At 38.8% G+C, this 20,292-nt stretch overlaps 1 protein-coding gene across 2 annotated transcripts in view; it reads left to right on the top strand.

Moving 5' to 3' along the window:
* susd2 (sushi domain containing 2) overlaps nt 1-20,292 on the top strand; it is a 69,341-nt gene that overhangs the window by 35,745 nt on the left and 13,304 nt on the right. Inside the window, exons 17-26 of one of the 2 annotated variants that reach the window (XM_031892856.1) lie at nt 1,704-1,878; nt 3,046-3,247; nt 5,317-5,402; nt 6,482-6,750; nt 8,872-9,015; nt 10,379-10,534; nt 12,086-12,334; nt 13,831-14,103; nt 15,393-15,569; nt 16,043-16,364. In XM_031892856.1, the coding sequence (XP_031748716.1) occupies nt 1,704-1,878; nt 3,046-3,247; nt 5,317-5,402; nt 6,482-6,750; nt 8,872-9,015; nt 10,379-10,534; nt 12,086-12,334; nt 13,831-14,103; nt 15,393-15,569; nt 16,043-16,068 (1,757 nt within the window). In that variant the 3' untranslated portion in view covers nt 16,069-16,364. Of the gene's footprint in view, nt 1-1,703; nt 1,879-3,045; nt 3,248-5,316; nt 5,403-6,481; nt 6,751-8,871; nt 9,016-10,378; nt 10,535-12,085; nt 12,335-13,830; nt 14,104-15,392; nt 15,570-16,042; nt 16,365-20,292 lie in introns of those variants that run through there. The other variant, XM_031892850.1, reaches the window with a different exon arrangement.

The following is a 20,292-nucleotide window of genomic DNA, read 5'->3' on the forward strand; positions in this document are numbered from 1 at the left end:
TTTTGTTTATTGAACTGTATGGGCAGTGGCAGATGGAGAGTTTAGTCGCCCCATGACAAATCTTCATTACTGCGGGCAACTAATCTCCCTGTAATGCCATGCAATCGTAGCGACATGTATGCCATCCCACCGGCGATTTACATTCTTGCCGGTGGTATGGCATTGCGGGTAAATTAGTCGCCTGCGGTAACGAAGATTTGATGCAGGGCAACTAATCTCCCCATCTGCCACTGCTCTAACAAGTTCTGAACAGATTGCTGTTTCAGGCAGGTAAAGGTGATTTTTAGATGGGATTTTAACTGGATTTTGATTTGGGGAGGCTCAGCCTCCCAAAGTCTTCATTAATATCTGCCTGTGGCCCAGTCTGACCCTGCACAAGAGACTTTTACTTCATGCAGGCTAGGTTGCACCCAGTATACAGGAATGCAAAGTACACCGGCTATGTTTTATTGCAGCCCTACCAGGAATATAGATCAATTGCTACAAGGCTCTGCACTTCAAAACCAATGGCGGAAAGTGGGGGGAGGCAGCATACTGCCCCAAACCTTGTGCATCCCATTCTCTTACTTATGTACCCTTGGTGCTCTTAAGCTTCTGTCTAGGTAAATGACACTTTTAGTTTTAAAAAGTTTATTGGTTGATTGCAAGCACCAGTCATGAAAAAAGACAAAATCCTTTTCATTTGCAGAGGGTAATATATAAGGCTTGCTACGATACACCAGTGAAGGAAGTCCACAGCAGAAAGATGGACAGCAGTTGCCAGTAGAGGGTCAATGATAGTTAACGAAATAGTTTTTTCAAAATTAGCTCCAACTCAAGAGCTAATATTAACTATCTGTCCAAAATGGACATTTATTGTATCTCTGCAACCCCAAAACCTTTTACAAAAACTCAGCAGTTTTGGAGAAGAAGATGAAAGTGAAAGAACATGTGTCAGGCCTTATTTTCCAACTGAAAAGATAGAATTGGGACAAAATAGGAAACCAGCAAGCAAATCTATATTCAGAGACATGATTGATTACTGTGTGTTCATGGTCCCTGGTACAAAAACAAATTAGTGGTAGATACGGTAGATCAGGTGGAATTTGGGACATGTTGGTAGATCAGGAACACATTATTTTCCTCATATTTACAAACAATAGAGCTCATTTGAGAACCCATGGGCACGTGTGTTCCACTTCTGCCCATTTTGTGTATCAGAAGCACCTTGAAATTTATGATAGTTGCTCCTTGCAATGAAGGTGGAGCAAGGGAGCCCTAAACTTAGCAGGCTCATAAATACGTAGCATTCTGATAGAATTGTACCTGTTTTTTTCCCCTCCAAGCATAAAAATGGAAAATGTTTCCCAGTACGCAGTGGCACTGTAATCCTTGGTATAATATGCTGCATTGACCCCCACACATAAATGACACTGGGACCCCAACTGACATAAAATAGAGTGACCCACAGCGTTAAATGCACAGTTACATTTGTCATTAAATGTGACTTTGACACTCAGAATTAAATTCAATTTTGCCTATTAAAGGTTTCTAGACCTTTTACAACAATAGAACTTGAATAGGGATTGAACCTGCAGCTTCATAATCTCCAATTTTAATCCGTATACATATATATTTATTTCTTGTATGACTATTACGACACAGTACTAAATGATTATGGTATTGTGAGCTAATTATGCTTTCAAATCTATTCACTGTACCAGGAGAACCTTATTCTAGCTCCTGGAGCGGCTCTTGGAAATATCTGTACTCTCTAGCTCGCGGCTTCCCCAATAATGGGTCCTTCACCTTCTGCCCTCAGCCAGCTAAACCTGAGCATAGTGCGTTTGAGTTTGGAAGCCTAAGGCTTACACCAAGTCAGTACGGAGAAGGACAGTGGTAAGTTGTACTTAATATATTGTATAAACACAGGAAGTGAAGATGAAATAACAGGGGTTACAGAGCTATTTCCTCTGGCCGGCACACACACGAGTGCCTTCTGTTTGGCCTTTTAATATTCACAAGCACAAAAACTTTCATATCTATGTTTCATTTCCTGAACTTTATTTTTTATAAATAATGATTCATATTTAAAGGGTCAGTATACCCCTTGTTCAACATTAATTCAATAAATAAGCATGTGAAAAATATACTTTTTATCTATAATGTTAATTACAAAGAATCTATGGTTTGGGCTATTATTGAGCCATTTATCTATTGGCAGGAGTCTATTCTGTTGGGGTATTACTTTTTCATTTTTTCAGCTTCTAGAAATAACAAAAAACACAGATTTTACAGATTAAAACAATAAACAAAAGTTATGTTCGAGAACAAGTCCTATTCAATGCACTTATGTTGAACAGCTGGGTATACTGCCACTTTAGAATCTCTGTGCCCGCTGAACAGACCTTACAATAACTGTGGGAGGTGAAAGGGTTGATTGTAAAAGCAATTCTTCCTATTTGTAGGAGGTACAAGGACCGAAACGTTCAATAAAATATATAGTTGACTTCCTCCTACTAAGGAATCCCAAAACCTTCAAAATGAAAGAGTAACTTCAATTTCCAACTGCTTTATTAACTTTTGGCCCACCAGTATAATTATACATTACATTCCATACAGGTCGCCTCCAATTCTCTATAAGAGTTTTCTGTGAATAACACTTTTTCCTTCTTAGTCACTAGTCACTTTCATCACTTTACTGAGACACCAATTTTTCCCAATTGTTCCTTTCTAGCAATCTGGCATTCTTTTTTTTCAGAGCTTCTCTTACTCACACCTCTCGTCAGGGATCCCCAATACCTCTTTGCTCTCCTAAACAGGATTTTTTCATGCTGGTGGAATTCTCCCCAAGCCCTAACTCATCCTAACTGGTGGCCAGAGTCCTTCACTACATGGCTATCCTTATTATATCTAGTGGCCAATTTCCCACATTGCAACAAATTTTACATTTTCATACACAAATACCTCAACAATAATTCACACTCATATAATTACAACCTTACATTATTCATGCACATTTTTCCATCTTCTTACATATTTCCTAATCTGGGTCCTTCTGTCTAGGAATGTCCATTCACTGTGGAGTGTGGACCATGCCATGGCCTGGCATCTTGGAGAAGACTTCCGCAGGGATTCTGCTGCATGGGCACAAGACAAGTGTTTTAACTGGCACCAAAATGATAAGAAACTTCCTGATTTTCTCTCTGAGATTATCGATTGTCCCTGCACATTGGCACAATCCAGAGCAGACACCGGCAGATTCCATGTATGTTGGGTAGATGATTGGATAGATTCAGTGGCAACATTGAAGCCAAAGTGTGGCAAGATCAAAATCCAGTCCAGGTGCTTTATAATGTCATGAGTGCTCCTTCTGAAACGGTCTCCAATAAACCCAGTTTTTGGCATGAGCTCATTTAGTTGGGGTTATGTTTTACCCGCTATGGAAGACTTCAGAATCCATTTACTTCACAATAGAGGTGAGGGGTTGCATTACACTGTGAGCCTAAGAGAAGTTGGGAAATGGTAACATGGTATCCTTTCAATTTGTGGAATCAGGTATGTCTGTACAAAAAATATACATTTACAGTAGGACATGATTTTATGTTTTCCCGGGGACTGAAAATAATTGGCATACATTGTGGGAAAACATAAAATGCAGAAAGAAAAGAAAGCCGCTTACCTGTGCCAGACTGCAAATAAACAATGTCATTTCCTGGAAACCGTAATTTCCAAGTACATAAAATAGAGTTATTACTGTACATTTATTTCTGGAAGCTCTCAGAGTGTTTATGCACCTTTTCTGCACAACCCCAACTTAATTAACTCATGTCAAAAAGAAAGTATATTTTCCCTTCAAACAGTATTTGCATGAAAATGTCTGAAATACCTGACGTAACTGTGTTAGGTAATCAGCATGCATACGTACTTATACGTATTAAAGTAATAACTGATCCCACTCAAGTAAGAGCATTCCAAAATAAAAACCAAGAATAATAAGAACTAGAGGGCAGCTGGAAACTGAGGGAAATATTATATATATATAATTTTAATATGAAGTGTTGGTAATTATTTATACAGTACAACATCCCCTAGCACTGTAAAGTAGGACCCGTACAGCACATACAGAGACATATAAGCGATACAACCTTGCCTTCCTCAGCAGAGAAAATGGGTTTTCCTTCCTCTTCTTTAAATTGCAAGCTGAGAAACAGTTCTTGCAGGTAGCATACTAGTGACTTTAGGAATTGAATTGATTTATTTTAAAGGCTAACTGCAAGGTAGTCCAAGTTTTAGCACAGAACATGACTGGTGTGTATGCCATAAAGCAGCCATTTCCCTTTCACTAGACATGAAAGTGCTCACCAGCTAAGATGCCTTTTCCTCACATCTCCTCATGTGTGCAATAACCCTTATGCTAGTTCCAATCAGGCCATGATTTTTCCTGTCAAACTGGGTTGGCAGAATACCAGAAAAAAATCTGGTGGGTTCCAGCCCTTGTGGGCCCCACCAACCCAGTCCTGCCACCATCGGGGGGCAGTCCTGAGCCTGGTGGGTTTTTGGGTGCACATACTAGGATTAGCTGGGGCCCCCTGCTGTCAGTGAGATACAGACCTCAGAACTGAAGGAGGAAAGTAAAGTCCCAGTAAAGCCACATGGGTATTGGATGGGCTGGAGGGGAAGTTCAAACTTTCCATTCAAACCCTGTGCATCTCTGCTTAGACATCAGTTAGAAAAGGAGCAGTATGGAAAGCTATGTAGGGGAACGAACATGCAGGTACAGGAGCTTCTGTCCTCCTTTCCCAAGTCTGCAACTCTTTGACAGCAGGGGGCCCAGCTAATACAGTAACTGCAGCACTGCACTCCTTGGGGGGGGGGGGCACCTGAGGTCGGCCTCGCACACCCCAGTCCCATGCTGAGCAGTTGTACAGTATCTCTCCATTTAGCCTGCACTATGATTAGTTGGATACATTGGGTCAGTCAGTCCATTGTTACATTTAGTCTTAAGTTTTCTTAAAGTCTATTCTATACAAATGCACAGCAGACAGTAGAGATGCATATACACATGCCTATACCTCACATCCAATGCTGGTATCATTTTATAAGGCTAATATCAATACAAGTATTGGTAATATTCTGCATTTGCTATGGAACATCAGTTAATATAGAAGTATTCCAATGGGGTAATATAAAGTAATTACGATATGCTTCAGAGATAGTAACTTATGGCAACCAATAAAATGAGTTTAGCCTACTGTTGACCTGTAAATGCCACCTGCTGATTGGTCGGTATTGGTTACAAAACTGGTACAATATCCAATGGGCTTTGTTTTGCAGCCAGACTATGGATGTGATATCGGGTCGGGCAGTGTGTGCACTTACCATCCTGGAGCTGTTCATTGCGTGAGAGGGATCTATGGCAGGTAACGCTCATGTACACTCTGGAGATTGCTTCCTCCATGTAGACTTTAGGCAAAGGTTATTTTAAACAACTGTTAATCAAACCTATGGATTTATTATGGAGCTCTACCAAAAATGCAACATTTGTTCTTTGGTTTGCAACAAAGTCCTTTATATCTCCCATATATAAATATACACCTCTTCTGCAACCAGAGCCTTTCATTTATAGATCTGATTATCTGGAACTGAGCCCAGCCCTCCTTGTAGTTTGTAGCTGAGTCCCAATCATAATGAAATTTACTGGGAATTACATCTCTCTGTTATTTTAATTAAATTCTGCTTAAATGTCACAGAAGTGAGTGATCCATGAAAGAGACATTTAACAAGGTACGCAGTCGGTAAGAACAGCCTGTCCCCCCTTGTAGGCTGGAATGTTAGTATATGCTTGGGTGAAAGGGTAAGACTTTGCTGTAGAGCTGCATTTACAATTGTTTATTAGTGGCATGTAATTACTTGGCCATGTACACTGTCTGCTTTGTGTTGTTACAATATAAACATTGTGTTTATGATGTGAAAGGCTACATATGTTCTCTACTGTTCTTTATAAGGTTACCCTGTGCAGTGATGCATGGAAAGATCATAACAGGTACATGATTGCCTGAAAGGCTGGTGGTGCAGTAGGGTGTTGAAACGCCAGCAAGGATTCCCACAAATAGTTAACATCTGGCTACTAAATAAAGCACTGCCAGTAGCCCACTATGCGTGATTATTGGTCAGTATCGTTCCTGTAGCCTGAAGCTCAACAAACATGATCCAAGAGCTCTGTTGCTTTTAGCAAAATTTAAGAATACTAAGGGGGACTGCAGACTGCTATGAGCCCTCTCTTATAGCTTGGGGGCAGGTTGGCATTCTAGGTCTATTTCTCTACTGCCTGCTACATACAAATATTGCATTGTTTTGGGACTGGAAACAAATATTGTGTGTAACATATTAGTTTGTTAGTAAATGCTATTTATGCTGCTACCATGCACAATGATAAAATATTAACAAATGAGCTGCATATCTTTGTATTAAAGCTCTACCTTTCTCCATCTCCCCCCAGTCCCCTATATGGAGCAGGACAACAGTGCTGTTATGATTCCAGGGGCTTTCAGGTCCTCACAAGTGATTCTGTAGGGGGCAGTACCCCGGACAGAGGCCATGACTGGGGATCTCCCCCATACAGAAAACCCCCCAGAGTACCGGGCTTCTCTCACTGGATCTATGATGTCATAACTTTCTACTACTGCTGCCTGTGGTCAGATAATTGTCAGAAGTACCTAGAGCTCAGACCATCCAGCGACTGCCGCTCCTACAAGCCACCAAAAGTCGGTACGTAAATGTAAGGTATAGGGGGAAAATATGTGCTGGTCTATTTAGGAATGGAGAGTAATGCTTGCATGTAAAATCTTACCCATGCATTTGAGTGACCAAAATGTCTTGGGAAATAGTATTCTGTTTACTTAGCTCTAACAAACCATTACTGTTGAATGCAGAGCCTGTCAGATATTTTATGCAGCTAGAAAGCTATACAACATTGGGGCTCATTTATAAACACTGGACAAATTAGCACATGGGCAGTATCCCAAAGCAAACAATCAATAATTGGCTTTTCCCTGGCAGCTGCAGGTTCAGTAATGAAAGCAAACATTTGATTGGTTGCCAAGTTACTGCCCAGGTGCAAATTTGCCCATTGATTCTAAATGAGCCCCATCGCAAAGCAATTGGCATATCATCCATTTTATTCTGCTGCTTTAGGCTGGGTAACTATTAGCAATTCACAAATTGTCAGGGGTTATTACGCAATTTATTTGTATGGGTACCAGTGTATTAATCCCCACTTGGAGTTTCTGCTAAACATTTCCATGATTAATTAAAGCAACCCCTTTCTAACTAAGTGCAATTATTGTTATGCCTGAATAGAACCATTACATTAATAGGGCCAGCTTTAGGGCATGAAAGGGGCATAAAGGTACATAGGACACATTCTATTATGTTACAGTTATTTCAAATATTCATTATATACATCAGGGATATCTAATTTGTGCCCCTCCTTCTGTTAACATATTCTTTTGAAAGGCTATCAGGGGAATTATAAAATCTCCAGTTGTTCATGGAGGGCTACAGGTTGGGCATGCCCAAGGGGGGCACAGTAATCCTGCATTGCCAGGGGCCTCCTCTGTGCTGTCTCCAGCCCAGGAAATAGAGAGTACTTGTACATTATATGAGCAATAGGGTTACACAGCTGTATAACATAATATTTTACACTGGAGGATCTGCCAGTTGTCTGTATTCTAGTGTTTGCCTTCATATGCAAAATGCCATGGTGAAATCTTAAGGGACATGTCAACCCCAAAAATAAGTTTTTGCCAAATAAAAGAAAACATAATTCTAAGCAACATTCCAATATATAGTTATTAAAATGTTTCAGTGCTTTAAAAGTTATGTGTAAATGTAATTGCTATAGAAAGCAGCATTTGCAGAACTTCTGGTTGTTTCTTTTTAAACAATGTTGCAAAGGTCTTGCTCCTCCAGTTGGCTTGTGTTAGAATAGTAAAGGACAGACAAACACTGCTTCTAATAGCAGTTATATATACAAACAACTCAAAAACCATTAGTAATTTGTAATGAATGTATATTGCAAAGTTGCCTAGAATTTATTTTTCTTTTATTAGGCAAAAATGATATTCTGGGTTGACTTCAATTTGATCCATGAATAAACAGCCTTACAGCCCATTCATTAACCTCATGCTATATTAATGTGTAAACTGATTGCTGTTTATAGTACAATAGTGCCATCTGGTGGGAATATGACAAATTGTATTGTGATATATTATGTGCATGAATATGTAATACAATTTATACTAATTTTATTATCAGTGTATTTATAAAGCACCTTTGTATTACCCAGGGCTGTACCATAGAATGGTGTATATGTCAGTCATACAAACTACATACAAATACTGACTGATACAGGGGGGCAAGATCACTATAACAAAATAAGCAGTTACCCTGGTCATCTAACTTTTATATTATATTTTTACAGACTGATGTGAAAATGTATAAAATGCTACAAAATCTAAAATATAAGTCTGAGAATGTCTTCTGTTACATTCAGAATCAATGTCTAAGCCCCCTGTTTTATTTGACATTGTATGTAACATTATCTGTTGTGCATATGAAGATTAGGTCGGGTATCAGTCAGGATTGGTATATAGTATTTGTATATAATCAGTATGTTTGATGTATACACCCTTCTGTTCTACAACCCTACAGAATATATAGTTGCGTTATTTACTATATACTATATATATCAATAATAATAATAATACAAAAAAAAAAGAATAAAACTGAAGCCAAAATATCAGATGTGTTTTATTAAAATGCCTATTGGTCTGTCTTTATTTATAAAACATATTTAAAATGGCTTCTTTTGTTTTTGCCATACTTTAGCTTCTGCTTTTGGGGATCCCCACTTTCTAACCTTTGATGGTGCCAAGTTTACTTTCAAGGGTAGAGGAGAGTACACTCTGGTCACATCTCCATACAGCTCTCTCAACATTCAGGGCAGAACACAGGCTGCGCTTTTGTCAAATGGTACGTATAGCCGGTAACATACATTGCTGCTTGGCACTAGGGCTTCCTGTTCAGCTTGCGACAACTGCCACTTTGGTTATTTTGGTGTAACCAATACTGTAAGCAATGCTCACCTGCTGGCATTTGGGCACATCTGAGGCTTCACTTCCATCATTTAGTGCTCCCATGTCAGGTGGGTGTCAAAGGGTAGTTTTTGGCTGTAGCCCTGAAAGAAAATGACACACAATCATTGGTAAATAATTGGTAACAATATGTAACAAAATATAAAAGCATCGCTCTTGGTACATGGCTTCAATAACAACATTAGCGTCAAATGCACTTGGTCAGTTGTGGCCATGGATACAAGCCCTAAGGTTTCCTGTGCATCCTTGTAAATACCTGTGTGTAGCAGAATGGGTGAGTGCACTGATCTTGCAACTTGCTAAGGAGAATGACAGACATAAATGTTCCTTTGTGTAGTGCAAAGTTGTGTCCATTTTAGTGCTTTGCATTTGCAAATGAGCCCTGGAAAGTCCAGATGCTATCCTTGGTATTGTTATGGAATTATATATAACATCAGGGCCTGGTTCACCTTGATGTTTAGAATGGCAAGTTCTTAGCAACTTTTAAATTGGTCTTCATTTATTTTTTTATTTTTGTTTTTAATGATTTGCCTTTTTCTTTGGACTTTTTTCAGCTTTCAAATGGCATCACTGACCCAGGCAGCCAATAAACTATGCTCTGTGAGGCTACAATTGTTTTGTTATTGTCATTTTTTTACCACTTATCTTTCTATTCAGGTGCTCCTCTATTCATTTTTCAGCCTCTCTGGTTGCTATGCTAATTTAGACCCTAGCAACCAGATAGCTGCTGAACGTCCAAACTGGAGAGTTGCTGAACAAGAAGACAAATAAGTCGGAAACCACCAATAATTAAAAATGAAGACCAATTACAAATTGCCTCAGAATAGTACCCTCTACATCATATTAAAAGTTTATTTAAAAGTGAACAACCCCTTTAAAGGGGTGGTTCGCCTTCAGGTTAACTTTTAGTATGTTATAGAAAACCCTATTCTTACCAACTTTTATATAGTTAGGAATTATTTGCCTTCTTCTGACTCTTTCCAGCTTTTAAATGGGGGTCACTGACCCAACAGCAAAAAAATATCGAGGCTACAATTTTGTAGTTATTTTAACTTTTTTTTACTTATCTTTCTATTTAGGCCCTCCTCTATTCATACCCTAGCAACCAGACAGCTGCTGAAATTTCAAACTCTGCTAAGCAGAAAGCTAAATCATTCAAAAACACAAATAATTGCAAATTGTCTCAAAATAGCATTTTTTACATCATACTAAAAGTTAATGAATACACTCTTCTCTTGAAGGATCTACTGTGCCAGTAACAGGTTTTTCCTCCATTGCTATGCGGGAGGGGGAGTCTGATGTGATCGAGGTGCGCCGAGCAGCATCTTCTGAAAAACTAGAGGTTCTTCTAAATAATGAAGTGGTGCACTTTGATCGAAGCTGGATAGATCTCAACGGTGAGTTCTGAAAGTGTCGCAGCAAAAAGAATGACGTGGACATAATCTTTCCAATTGTGGGAATGAGTTTAATGTAAAGCACCGTTTTTAAAAAGAATCACATAAAACCAAAGTATTGCTTAATTAGGTTCTGTTGGTATTAACCATTCTGGTGTCATTGAATCTGATCAGATGTTTCAGCTTTGTAGTACAGTATATTGGTATAGTATATAGTATAGGTATAGTATAGGTATAGCATATAGTATAGGTATAGTATATAGTATAGGTATAGTATAGGTATAGCATATAGTATAGGTATAGCATATAGTATAGGTATAGCATATAGTATAGGTATAGTATATAGTATAGGTATAGCATATAGTATAGGTATAGCATATAGTATAGGTATAGTATATAGTATAGGTATAGCATATAGTATAGGTATAGCATATACTGTAGTATAGGTATAGTATATAGTATAGGTATAGTATATAGTATAGGTATAGTATATAGTATAGGTATAGTATATAGTATAGGTATAGTATAGAGTATATAGGTCATACTGGGCTATATTGTGAAAGTATATAGGTTATGTCATTACGTGAGGATCTATTCTGGATCGGCAGAGCCTATGAGGGGCTCACCGTGGATATTTCCGCTGTGCCACTGGCCCAGTCTGACTGTTAAAATGTGCTTTTTCAGAACTACACCTATTTTTGCCAAAAATTGCTCTGAACCAATGGGTGCAGTATAAATTTTGCATAATACAGGTTACAGGTTACAAGTGTTTTTTTTCTGTAATTTGGATCATCATAAATAACCAGTTATCATATTTTTTTTAAACAAATTACATAAACCCAATGGAATTGTTTTGCCACCATTATGAATTCACACAGTTTAGTTACCATCAAGTACAAGGTTCTGTTTTATTATTACAAAAAATAAAATAATTAAAAATGAAAATAGAACCATTTGCTTAAATGGAGTCTATGGGGCAGATTTACTAACACTGGGGAAACATGCTCAACTTTTGTCCATTGGGGCAATAAATCTTTTTCTTGTTTTGAAATTCCTGAAAATGAATGCACACTTGGGGGCAGATTTATCAAAATGTGAGTTTAGAACTTAATACACAAAAACTCACCCAAGTTCTATTCATTTCTATGGGAGTTCTATCTTTCACCCATTGATAAATACACTTTGGGATTCCCTGCATCATTTTTTAAAGTTTGTGGCTGCTTTTTTGTAGTGTCATCATTGGTGTAGCTGTTGGTGTTCTTGGTTACATAGTCCTTTAGCTACTCTAATCTATTTCAAATCTATACTACAGCTATATCATTACTATAGCTTCATTACTAGACCTTGGGTGTGAGCAGTGAAAGTAAAGAATGCAGTACTGTAGCTGAATAACCATAGACTAAAGCACTAGTATAGCTAATCTTTTAATCACAAGGTAAATACACAGCTGCTACCAATTTATGCTGATCCTTTGATGAATGTAATGGACCTTGCAATGTTTCTAGTCACAAAAATGTTGGTACCCTATAACTTTGTTCATTATTTCATATTTAGGAGTGTTTTTGTTTTCTGGAACAAATGAGAACGTAACAGTGATGTTCCCATCTGGCGCTGGAGCAGAAGTGAGAGGAAGGGAGGGCTTCCTTGGTGTCACTGTGCTCCTTCCTGAGGAGTTCATCAACCAAACCCAAGGTCTCCTAGGTGTGATGAACTACAATGCCACAGATGACTTCAGCTTTAGGAATGGTACTACACTGCCCCCAAATGCTACTCCGCAGGAGATTTTTGAGCTTGGCGCTCACTGTAAGTGACTTTTTACTAGCAGAGCTAACACACTAAGGGGCTGATTTACTTACCCACGAACGGGTCGAATGGAGTCCGATTGCGTTTTTTTCGTAATGATCGGTACTTTGCGATTTTTTCGTATGTTTTGCGATTTTTTCGGATTCTTTACGAATTTTTCGGATCCAATACGATTTTTGCGTAAAAACGCGAGTTTTCCTATCCTTTACGAAAGTTGCGTAAAAAGTTGCGCATTTTGCGTAGCGTTAAAACTTAACGCTACGAAAAATGCGCAACTTTTCGCGTAAGTTTTAACGCTACGCAAAATGCGCAACTTTTTACGCAACTTTCGTAATGGATACGAAAAACTCGCGTTTTTACGCAAAAATCGTATTGGTAACGAAAAATTCGCACAGAATCCGAAAAAATCGCAAAACATACGAAAAAGTCGCAAAATGTTCGTTTTCAAGTCGGAACTTTTCCAATTCGGGTCGGATTCGTGGGTTAGTAAATCAGCCCCTAAGGGTACTTGATGCAGCCGGGCATGTGTTCACTGATTACAACCTCTTTGTCAGCACTATAATAGGCCATGATTTGATGTTGACTATACAGTTGTGATTCCCTTTGGAAGCTGTAGGCTACAAAATGTAATTTTGCACTAAAACAATCCTGTCATTTTGATTATTAATAAGACACTTAGAAATACTTCTTTGAAGTGATACTGGCCCCTTCTGCAATCTTGGCTGGAGCTGTTACAAGTCTCAGAAAGATACTTCAGTCAGAGCTTCTCACTGCCATTGACACAGATTCAGATACACAGCAGAGGAAATCAAAAGAGCATTGGGGTCCAGCACCAGAGAAGTAAGCCTAGACTGCAGGAAGATGAAATATATTTAATATATGACACTTATTCCATATTTCATCAGTATTAATTTAAACAAGAATTTTTGACAGATATGTAATCCAGAAAGCTCAGATAAGTGCATTAATAAAATACTAATCTCAACTCTTTCCTTTCCTGGCGTCTGATGAACAAAATGCCTCTTTAGACACTTGCACCTTCTACTACTCCCCCCAAAATGGCAGGCCCCTCGTTTCAATAAGCTGGAAGAGCTCAATGTAACCATTTGAGTTACTTTCTAATAACAAATGCACCTAATGCATTTATTTTTAAGCTGGTATTTGTGATTACAGTTTATCTTTTCCTACCACTGTTGGTACAGACTAGCATGCCTGGACCTCATGTCTATTTCAGTAAGGCAAGACTTTTTTTCTGTATCTCCTGCCTTATTGTCCTGATGGAGGGGGCCCACCAATAAGATCTTTACCTTGGGCCCACTGATACCCTAAAGCAGGCCTGGCACTAAGGGCAGCAGTTAGTACTGGCTCTAATAATGGAACACATCCCAAAATGAGTTTGGTCTGCTCCTAATAGCACTTTACAAGGTCAAATATAGCATCTGTCCCTGTAAATATTACTCTTCACCAACATAGCTTTTTGTTTATTTTTTTCCCAGGGGCAGTTACCAATAGTAGTAACTCTCTCTTCACCTATGACTCAAAGTTTTTGATAGAAAACTATCAAGGAAAACCACACGACCAAGACTTTGTGCCAATCTTTAATGTACCAGAAGATCCTACCGATCCACTAAAAGAGCCAGTGGACACGCTGTGTGGCTCTGATGAATTCTGCAGGTTTGACGCCCTCACTACAAGAGATCTCGCCATTGGGAATGCTACCAAGTTATCCCATGACAGTCACAAGGACTTTGTGAAAAGCCTGCAGGCAGGTGAGCCAAGAGCAGGGGCAGGGGGTTTACAGCTGGCAAGCGGTACATAAGAAAGTAATCCTTTGCAGATAGGGTCTTGTAGGTGACACAAACCATTAGCCTTATGTTTATATCATTATAGTGTATTTAAAAAAAATCTTCTGGGTGCTAGTAAGCTTGTTCTTTGACATTAAAGACTGGATTCATTTCAGGCTTTATCCCTCCGTAAGAACATCCGCTGACATTTATTTACTCACAGTTGGCACATGAATGTTTGACCTCCAACTGTAACATAATAAAAACAAGACACAACGGCATTGCTGCTTATTAGGTTTCTGCTTTAGCCGTAGGGCAGAGCAGGGATGCACACAAGGCCACCAAAGCAAAGCTACATTGTAAGTGATATATGAAACTAAACCTCCCTATGAAGTGGAACACATTAAAATGTATTTCCTGGATGGGCTTTTAAAGAACAAGAAAGTCACAGTGCAAAATGATTCCGCTGAATTGGATAAAATGCACTTTATTGCATTATTAGGCATTTCGTAGGGTGGCTTTCAAGTGGTAATAGGAAGTATTAAGGGATAAAGTCTGATTGTACTTCAGCAAGGATGTGTTATTATATGTGTAAACCATGCACTGTTGTGTGCCATATAGAAATAATCAGCTTGCCCTTGCTATGGGATTCATTACTGCATAAGTTATAGGGGCTATATATCCTTATTTCTTCTTCATTTATCAGAGATTAGCTTTACTTCAACATCATTGTGTTGTGGCAACACAGTATAATGGTACAGATATGGGATTCATTACTGCATAAGTTATAGGGGCTATATATCCCTGTTTCTTCTTCATTTATCAGAGATTAGCTTTACTTCAACATCATTGTGTTGTAGCAACACAGTATAATAGTACAGGTATGGGATTCATTACCCTGAAACCCATTATCCAAAAACACTAAATTACAGAACCATAGACAATCAACCATAGACTAATAAAACAGTACCTTGTACTTGATACCAATTAAATTATAATTAATTCCTATTAGAGGCAATACAATCCTATTGGGTTTAATTAATGTTTAAATGATTTTGCAGTAGACTTGAGGTATGGAGATCCAAAAAAACTGAAAGACCCCTTATCCAGAAAACCACATATCCCAAGCATTCTGGTCCTATATCTTTTAATAAGGATCTTTTGGCTACAATAATATCTATTAGACAATCATTCAGACATAAAACAAAATAAATACGTTTTAAGGAACAAAAAAAATGACCTTTAAGTTGTACATGCTTCTCTTTTATTGTTAGTGGTCTCCTGTGGCTGGATTGGAGCTCCGGCAAATGGGAAGAAAGAAGGGACCGGGTACCTGAAAGGCTCAGAGGTGACATTCTCTTGTAACAGAGGATATATGCTATCTGGGTCATCAACAAGGACCTGCCAACCAGATGGGAATTGGAGTGGTCAGCTTAGCCAATGTGTTACAGGTATGCTCGCTAGTTTCCATCCTTTTTTCTCTTATTGCTTTTTCACAACTGGTAACAGACTGCACCACTTTCATGGCAAGCTTTTGGTTTCCCCCCATGTCTTGGCTACATACAAATGGCAATGGAGGATGAGCACTTTTCAAACATACTGCTTATATACATATCTGTCCTACTTCATTTCCTGGAGGGCAATGAAGAATTTATCACCTAATAGCATGGAAGTTTTCATGGCAAATTGCATTCTATGGTGCAAGCATTAAACTGTCACCATAATGCTTGTTTCTTAGGTCTTTTTCTCATAATACAGCTTTTTCTTAAAGGTGCTGTTATATTTCAAGCATTTTGAGGAATCTATGCATGGAGGGGCACACTTGAACTATGGGCACACTAAGTGGTGGTTTACTGGTGTCAGTGGTGATGGGAGAAAGGCATGCCTCTCAGTAAAATATTTACCCAAGTATCCATTTTCCTAGGGCAAAAGGGAACGTTAGTGGCATAAAGAAGCCGACTGAAAAGCACAAAATTCGTCCATGAGGTTCCTCAAAGTGCAGACTGCAAGAGAGTCACTAAATATTCAGAACTGTCCCAGACACAGAAGCATAGAACCATGGGCATAGAACGATGACTAGCTATTGGCCAACCTTGGGTTTGTTTATAGTGGGGGCAACATTGACTACAGAAGTCATATTTTACTTAATATTAATTCCTTTGAATTTATACACACAATTTTTGGACTGCAAATTTGAGAGAAAACTCCAGTTTCAAAACCTCATGATTCAATAAAATATAATTTAAGGGTGGCCCTCCTGAAATCTTTGCTGCAGTACTGTAAATAGTCAGTGAAAATGAAGGCATGACTATGTTATTCAGCAACTTATACCTAACCCAGGTAGGTATAGTTATAATATGCTAAGTATATCTTATGCTAGCCATACACTTGAAGATCCATTTGTTTAGTTAGGTCTCCAAACGAGCAGTTCTTTTACCGATCTGCCCACTTTGAGCTGGGTGACGCTATGTTGATCCAATCTTTTGGCCCTTGGCCCAGAGGGAATGCCTAGCCTAAGCATTTGTGGATCCTGTGTTTAACAAATCTCTGGGTGTGTGTGACAGAGGTGAGTGATTCTGCCGTTTTATTCTTTTTGGACAGAGACCTCCCCATCTTTCCCTATCTGCCTCCCTTCAATTTTACCGCTTTGAAGTGCTCCATAAACCAAAGGGACAGACTGCAGGCCACTGTCCTGAAACACTGCCTGCTCACTCAGCCCTGATATCCCTTCCACTGGGGAAGTATTAATCAAAGCAAATTATGCTTGCCTGGTCTGCTACTTCCATGACACCAAAGTGAAACAGTGTCTGTCCCTTTATAAAATCTGCAGCTGTCCACTTTGCTCAGGCTATGGGTTTAGAAATAATCCTGGCTTGGCTTCAGTTTAAAGGGCGGCCTGTGTCATTCATCTCTGCTTCCAGACATTGGACTAAGAGTTTATTTTTCAGGAGCTGCCCGGCCATAAATGTTCCAAACTTGTCGCACGCCTTTGGATGAAAACAGGGGTGTGAAACCCATGGGCTTCCAGTTTGTTTGGAAGGGCAGTTTCTTGTATTCTTAGCCAGCCAACATCAACCTCTGCTTAATTGCATGTCCTCCATAACAGGCAGAGTATGCTGAGAGCTCAGGAAAAGTCTATAACTGCTGGGAATACAGTGAGCTTGTAGGAAATAATGTACAAAACAGGTGCCATTTTCCAAGGGTTGGGGACCCCTGGTATAGATTATAACGGACGCTGTATGACCATTGCTTCCCATTACTTGAGTTCGTATATTAGGATTAGAATAGACTGTATAATTTATGAGATTTTTTCAACAAATAATCTTTCTCACTTCCTCAGCAGGAAGCACAGGAGGAACAGGATACAGATGTATCCCCATCAAGTGGGCCATGCATGTCTGATTGCAAGCCAGAAAGGGGCTCATTTCCCAAAGTTTTTATCAATATAAGATTGTGGTTTAGCCAGTGACAGTAAAGTACAGTATTTGCTGTTTAAAAAAAATAATGTGGTAGTTTAATTCCATGTAGAAAACTATAAAAAAATGGAAAATTAGACAAACGCTATAGCGTGCTTAATGACCACACTGTGCAGCCACAACCTTGGGCGTCTGTCACAGACGTTGCAGAATTTCTTTTTTTTGCATGAAAGCCCATTCTGGTACCAAGGGTGCCATTTTGGTAATTCTCCTAAACATTAAATCTCATGAGCAGACCAATTTTTATTGATACTTTATTGTCCAATTTTAATGAGCAGTCTATTTTGATTACCTAGCTTTGGAGCTTCTTTTTCTCTACATTTACTGCACAAATAGATAGGCATTCATATTTCACTCAAAAAACCCTCAAACATTTACTTGCTTGATACACTCCACCATTTTTTACTCATGTTTTCCAGTTTTCTTTTGATTGACTAATCTCAAAAATTTGAGCTTGAAACAAGAATGCTTCTTGTATGTACGTATGTAAGTGGTGCTCTGTTTGGTGCTCCTGCTGCTCATAGAAGGGATGTATATATGCTTTTTATTATCTGAATAGAAAGCATGAAAACCACCGCACAATGCTGTTTATGTGAATGCCTTTTGGATTATGGTTGATTGGAGTTATATATATAAGAATAGGCTAATTTAGTCTCATGGAGCCCTCATAGGCTTGAGTATGTAAGCGAGTGTGGAGGAACCTGAAAGTAAGGTTTTAACCTTTCAGGGGCTGGAACCTATACCGAGTTGCTTTAGGCACATGAGGTACCTGCACCTTTATGATTTGCTATTAAGTATTGAGTGGGTATTAAAAAAAAAAAGGGTTTAAAATGAAAAAGGTGCTGTACAGAAAAGGTATTGCATGCTATCTTGGAGCAGCCGTTCCAGGGTGCATTTACTTGGGAGAGATACAAGTGGATTTTCCTTTCAGAATCTGAATTGCAGAATCTAAGGGGCAGCTTACAGCACTGAGTGGGGACTACGAACAAGGGGCAGAACAGACTGCTCACTGGCAAGTCACTGGCAGGGCCGGTGTAGTGAGGGGTGGATATGGGAAGTTGAGGTTAATAAGAGATACAGCTTTGTTACAGTTGAAAGAGGAAGAAGGGGACAGAACGGCAGGGAGGCTGGTCCATGGCTTGTCCACACCAACAGCTCACCCAAGGGGGGGGGGGGGGGTTAGGATTGCACACCACTCCGTTATGTGTGGGTGTGAAATGGTGTCATGCTGAACCTCACATTATAAACTACAGGTTGTAGTAATATGGAATCCAATTATCAGAAACATGCATAGGGTAACCTGCAGCAATGGCCCTACATGCCATACTGGTTGCTGCTTGTCTGGTGCTAGGGGTTTGCATGTGGTGGAGAGGGGCTGGGCAAGATCCAACAGTTGTAGTTCACATTTGTAAGGGGGTGACAAAGGTATAAGCGTTATGTGTTAGTAAAGTTGTTGAGAGTTGTAGAGAAGAAAAACGGAAGGGGAATAGGTGGGAGTTCAGTTTTGTGTGAGACAGGGAAAGAAGCAGAGGAGTGAGGGACAGTAAAGGAAATTAGAATTGCAGGTGTTGTGAAGTTCCATAATTCAATAGAATTTTTTAGTCCTTTAGCCTACAATTTTAATCTGAAAGTTAGTTTTAGATTGTTGCGTTTAAATGTATGATCGATATCCAAAAGTTCATCAGAAGAAAACTAAAATCTGATTGGAGATAGGAGATCTAGGGAGTCTCTAGCTAAAGACAGTATTATAAAATATTCAAAGCTGTATTTTTTTGCCTTTTGTACAGCAGTGTATTTTCTTATTTCAATAATAATGCGCTTGAATACTTAATAGCTTATCTGTTATTTGTCTGGAATAGTGCAGCTCTTGCTATAGCTGCTTATAAATGTATTTCTAGAAAAGCTTCTAAAGCAGAGACACATCTTACAAAGTGAAAGGACACTAAATGTAAATGTATAGAAAGGCCTTGCATTTGCTTTAGATAAAACAAAAAGAACTGTATCTTTTTTATAAGTGATTTTATAGGCTTAGTTGGCAGATGTTTTCTCACTAAATACATTTTAGCAAAGGAGGACTTGATAATAAGTTCCTGCCACACAATTCGAGATCCTGTGAGTAGCACAGTCTTTTCAATGCTGCAGCCAATTTCATGGGGGCCAGTGAAAAACTTTACAACAGTACTAACTTGGGAACTTGTTTTCAAAGCCACACAATGACACACTATTTGTGCTAACGTAATATTATTGCTCATTAAGCTGACAGACAATAAGCAGAGAGGGGACTGTAGATATTCACTCTTTGCATCTGCCCCATAAAGAATTTCTCATAGGAAGTCCATGCTTTATATTGTTCATGAGATGTTCGCTCCTGGGGAAATATCATCATTGACCCTAGCTGTGCTTATAATTCTTATGCATTTAAAGAGGAACATTATTCATTTCTTTTTTACCCAATGGTAACAATAGTTAGTGATTAGTAAACAATATAGCAGATTTTAGTTTTATTTATTAATGATAAATGGTTCAGATGGGTATTAGAGACCAGCACTGTTGCTTGTCTCTAACACCCCATAGAGTAGGATAAGATTTCAACTTTAACCGTTTATGTAAAATTGTACTGATAAGACTTTTCTGACTGCCAAGAAAACTTTCCTAACAGTCAGAGAAATACTTACCCGTGATTGAATTTTATCCATCT

Source organism: Xenopus tropicalis, chromosome 1 (genome assembly GCF_000004195.4).
Source record: "Xenopus tropicalis strain Nigerian chromosome 1, UCB_Xtro_10.0, whole genome shotgun sequence".
Lineage (NCBI taxonomy): Eukaryota > Metazoa > Chordata > Amphibia > Anura > Pipidae > Xenopus > Xenopus tropicalis.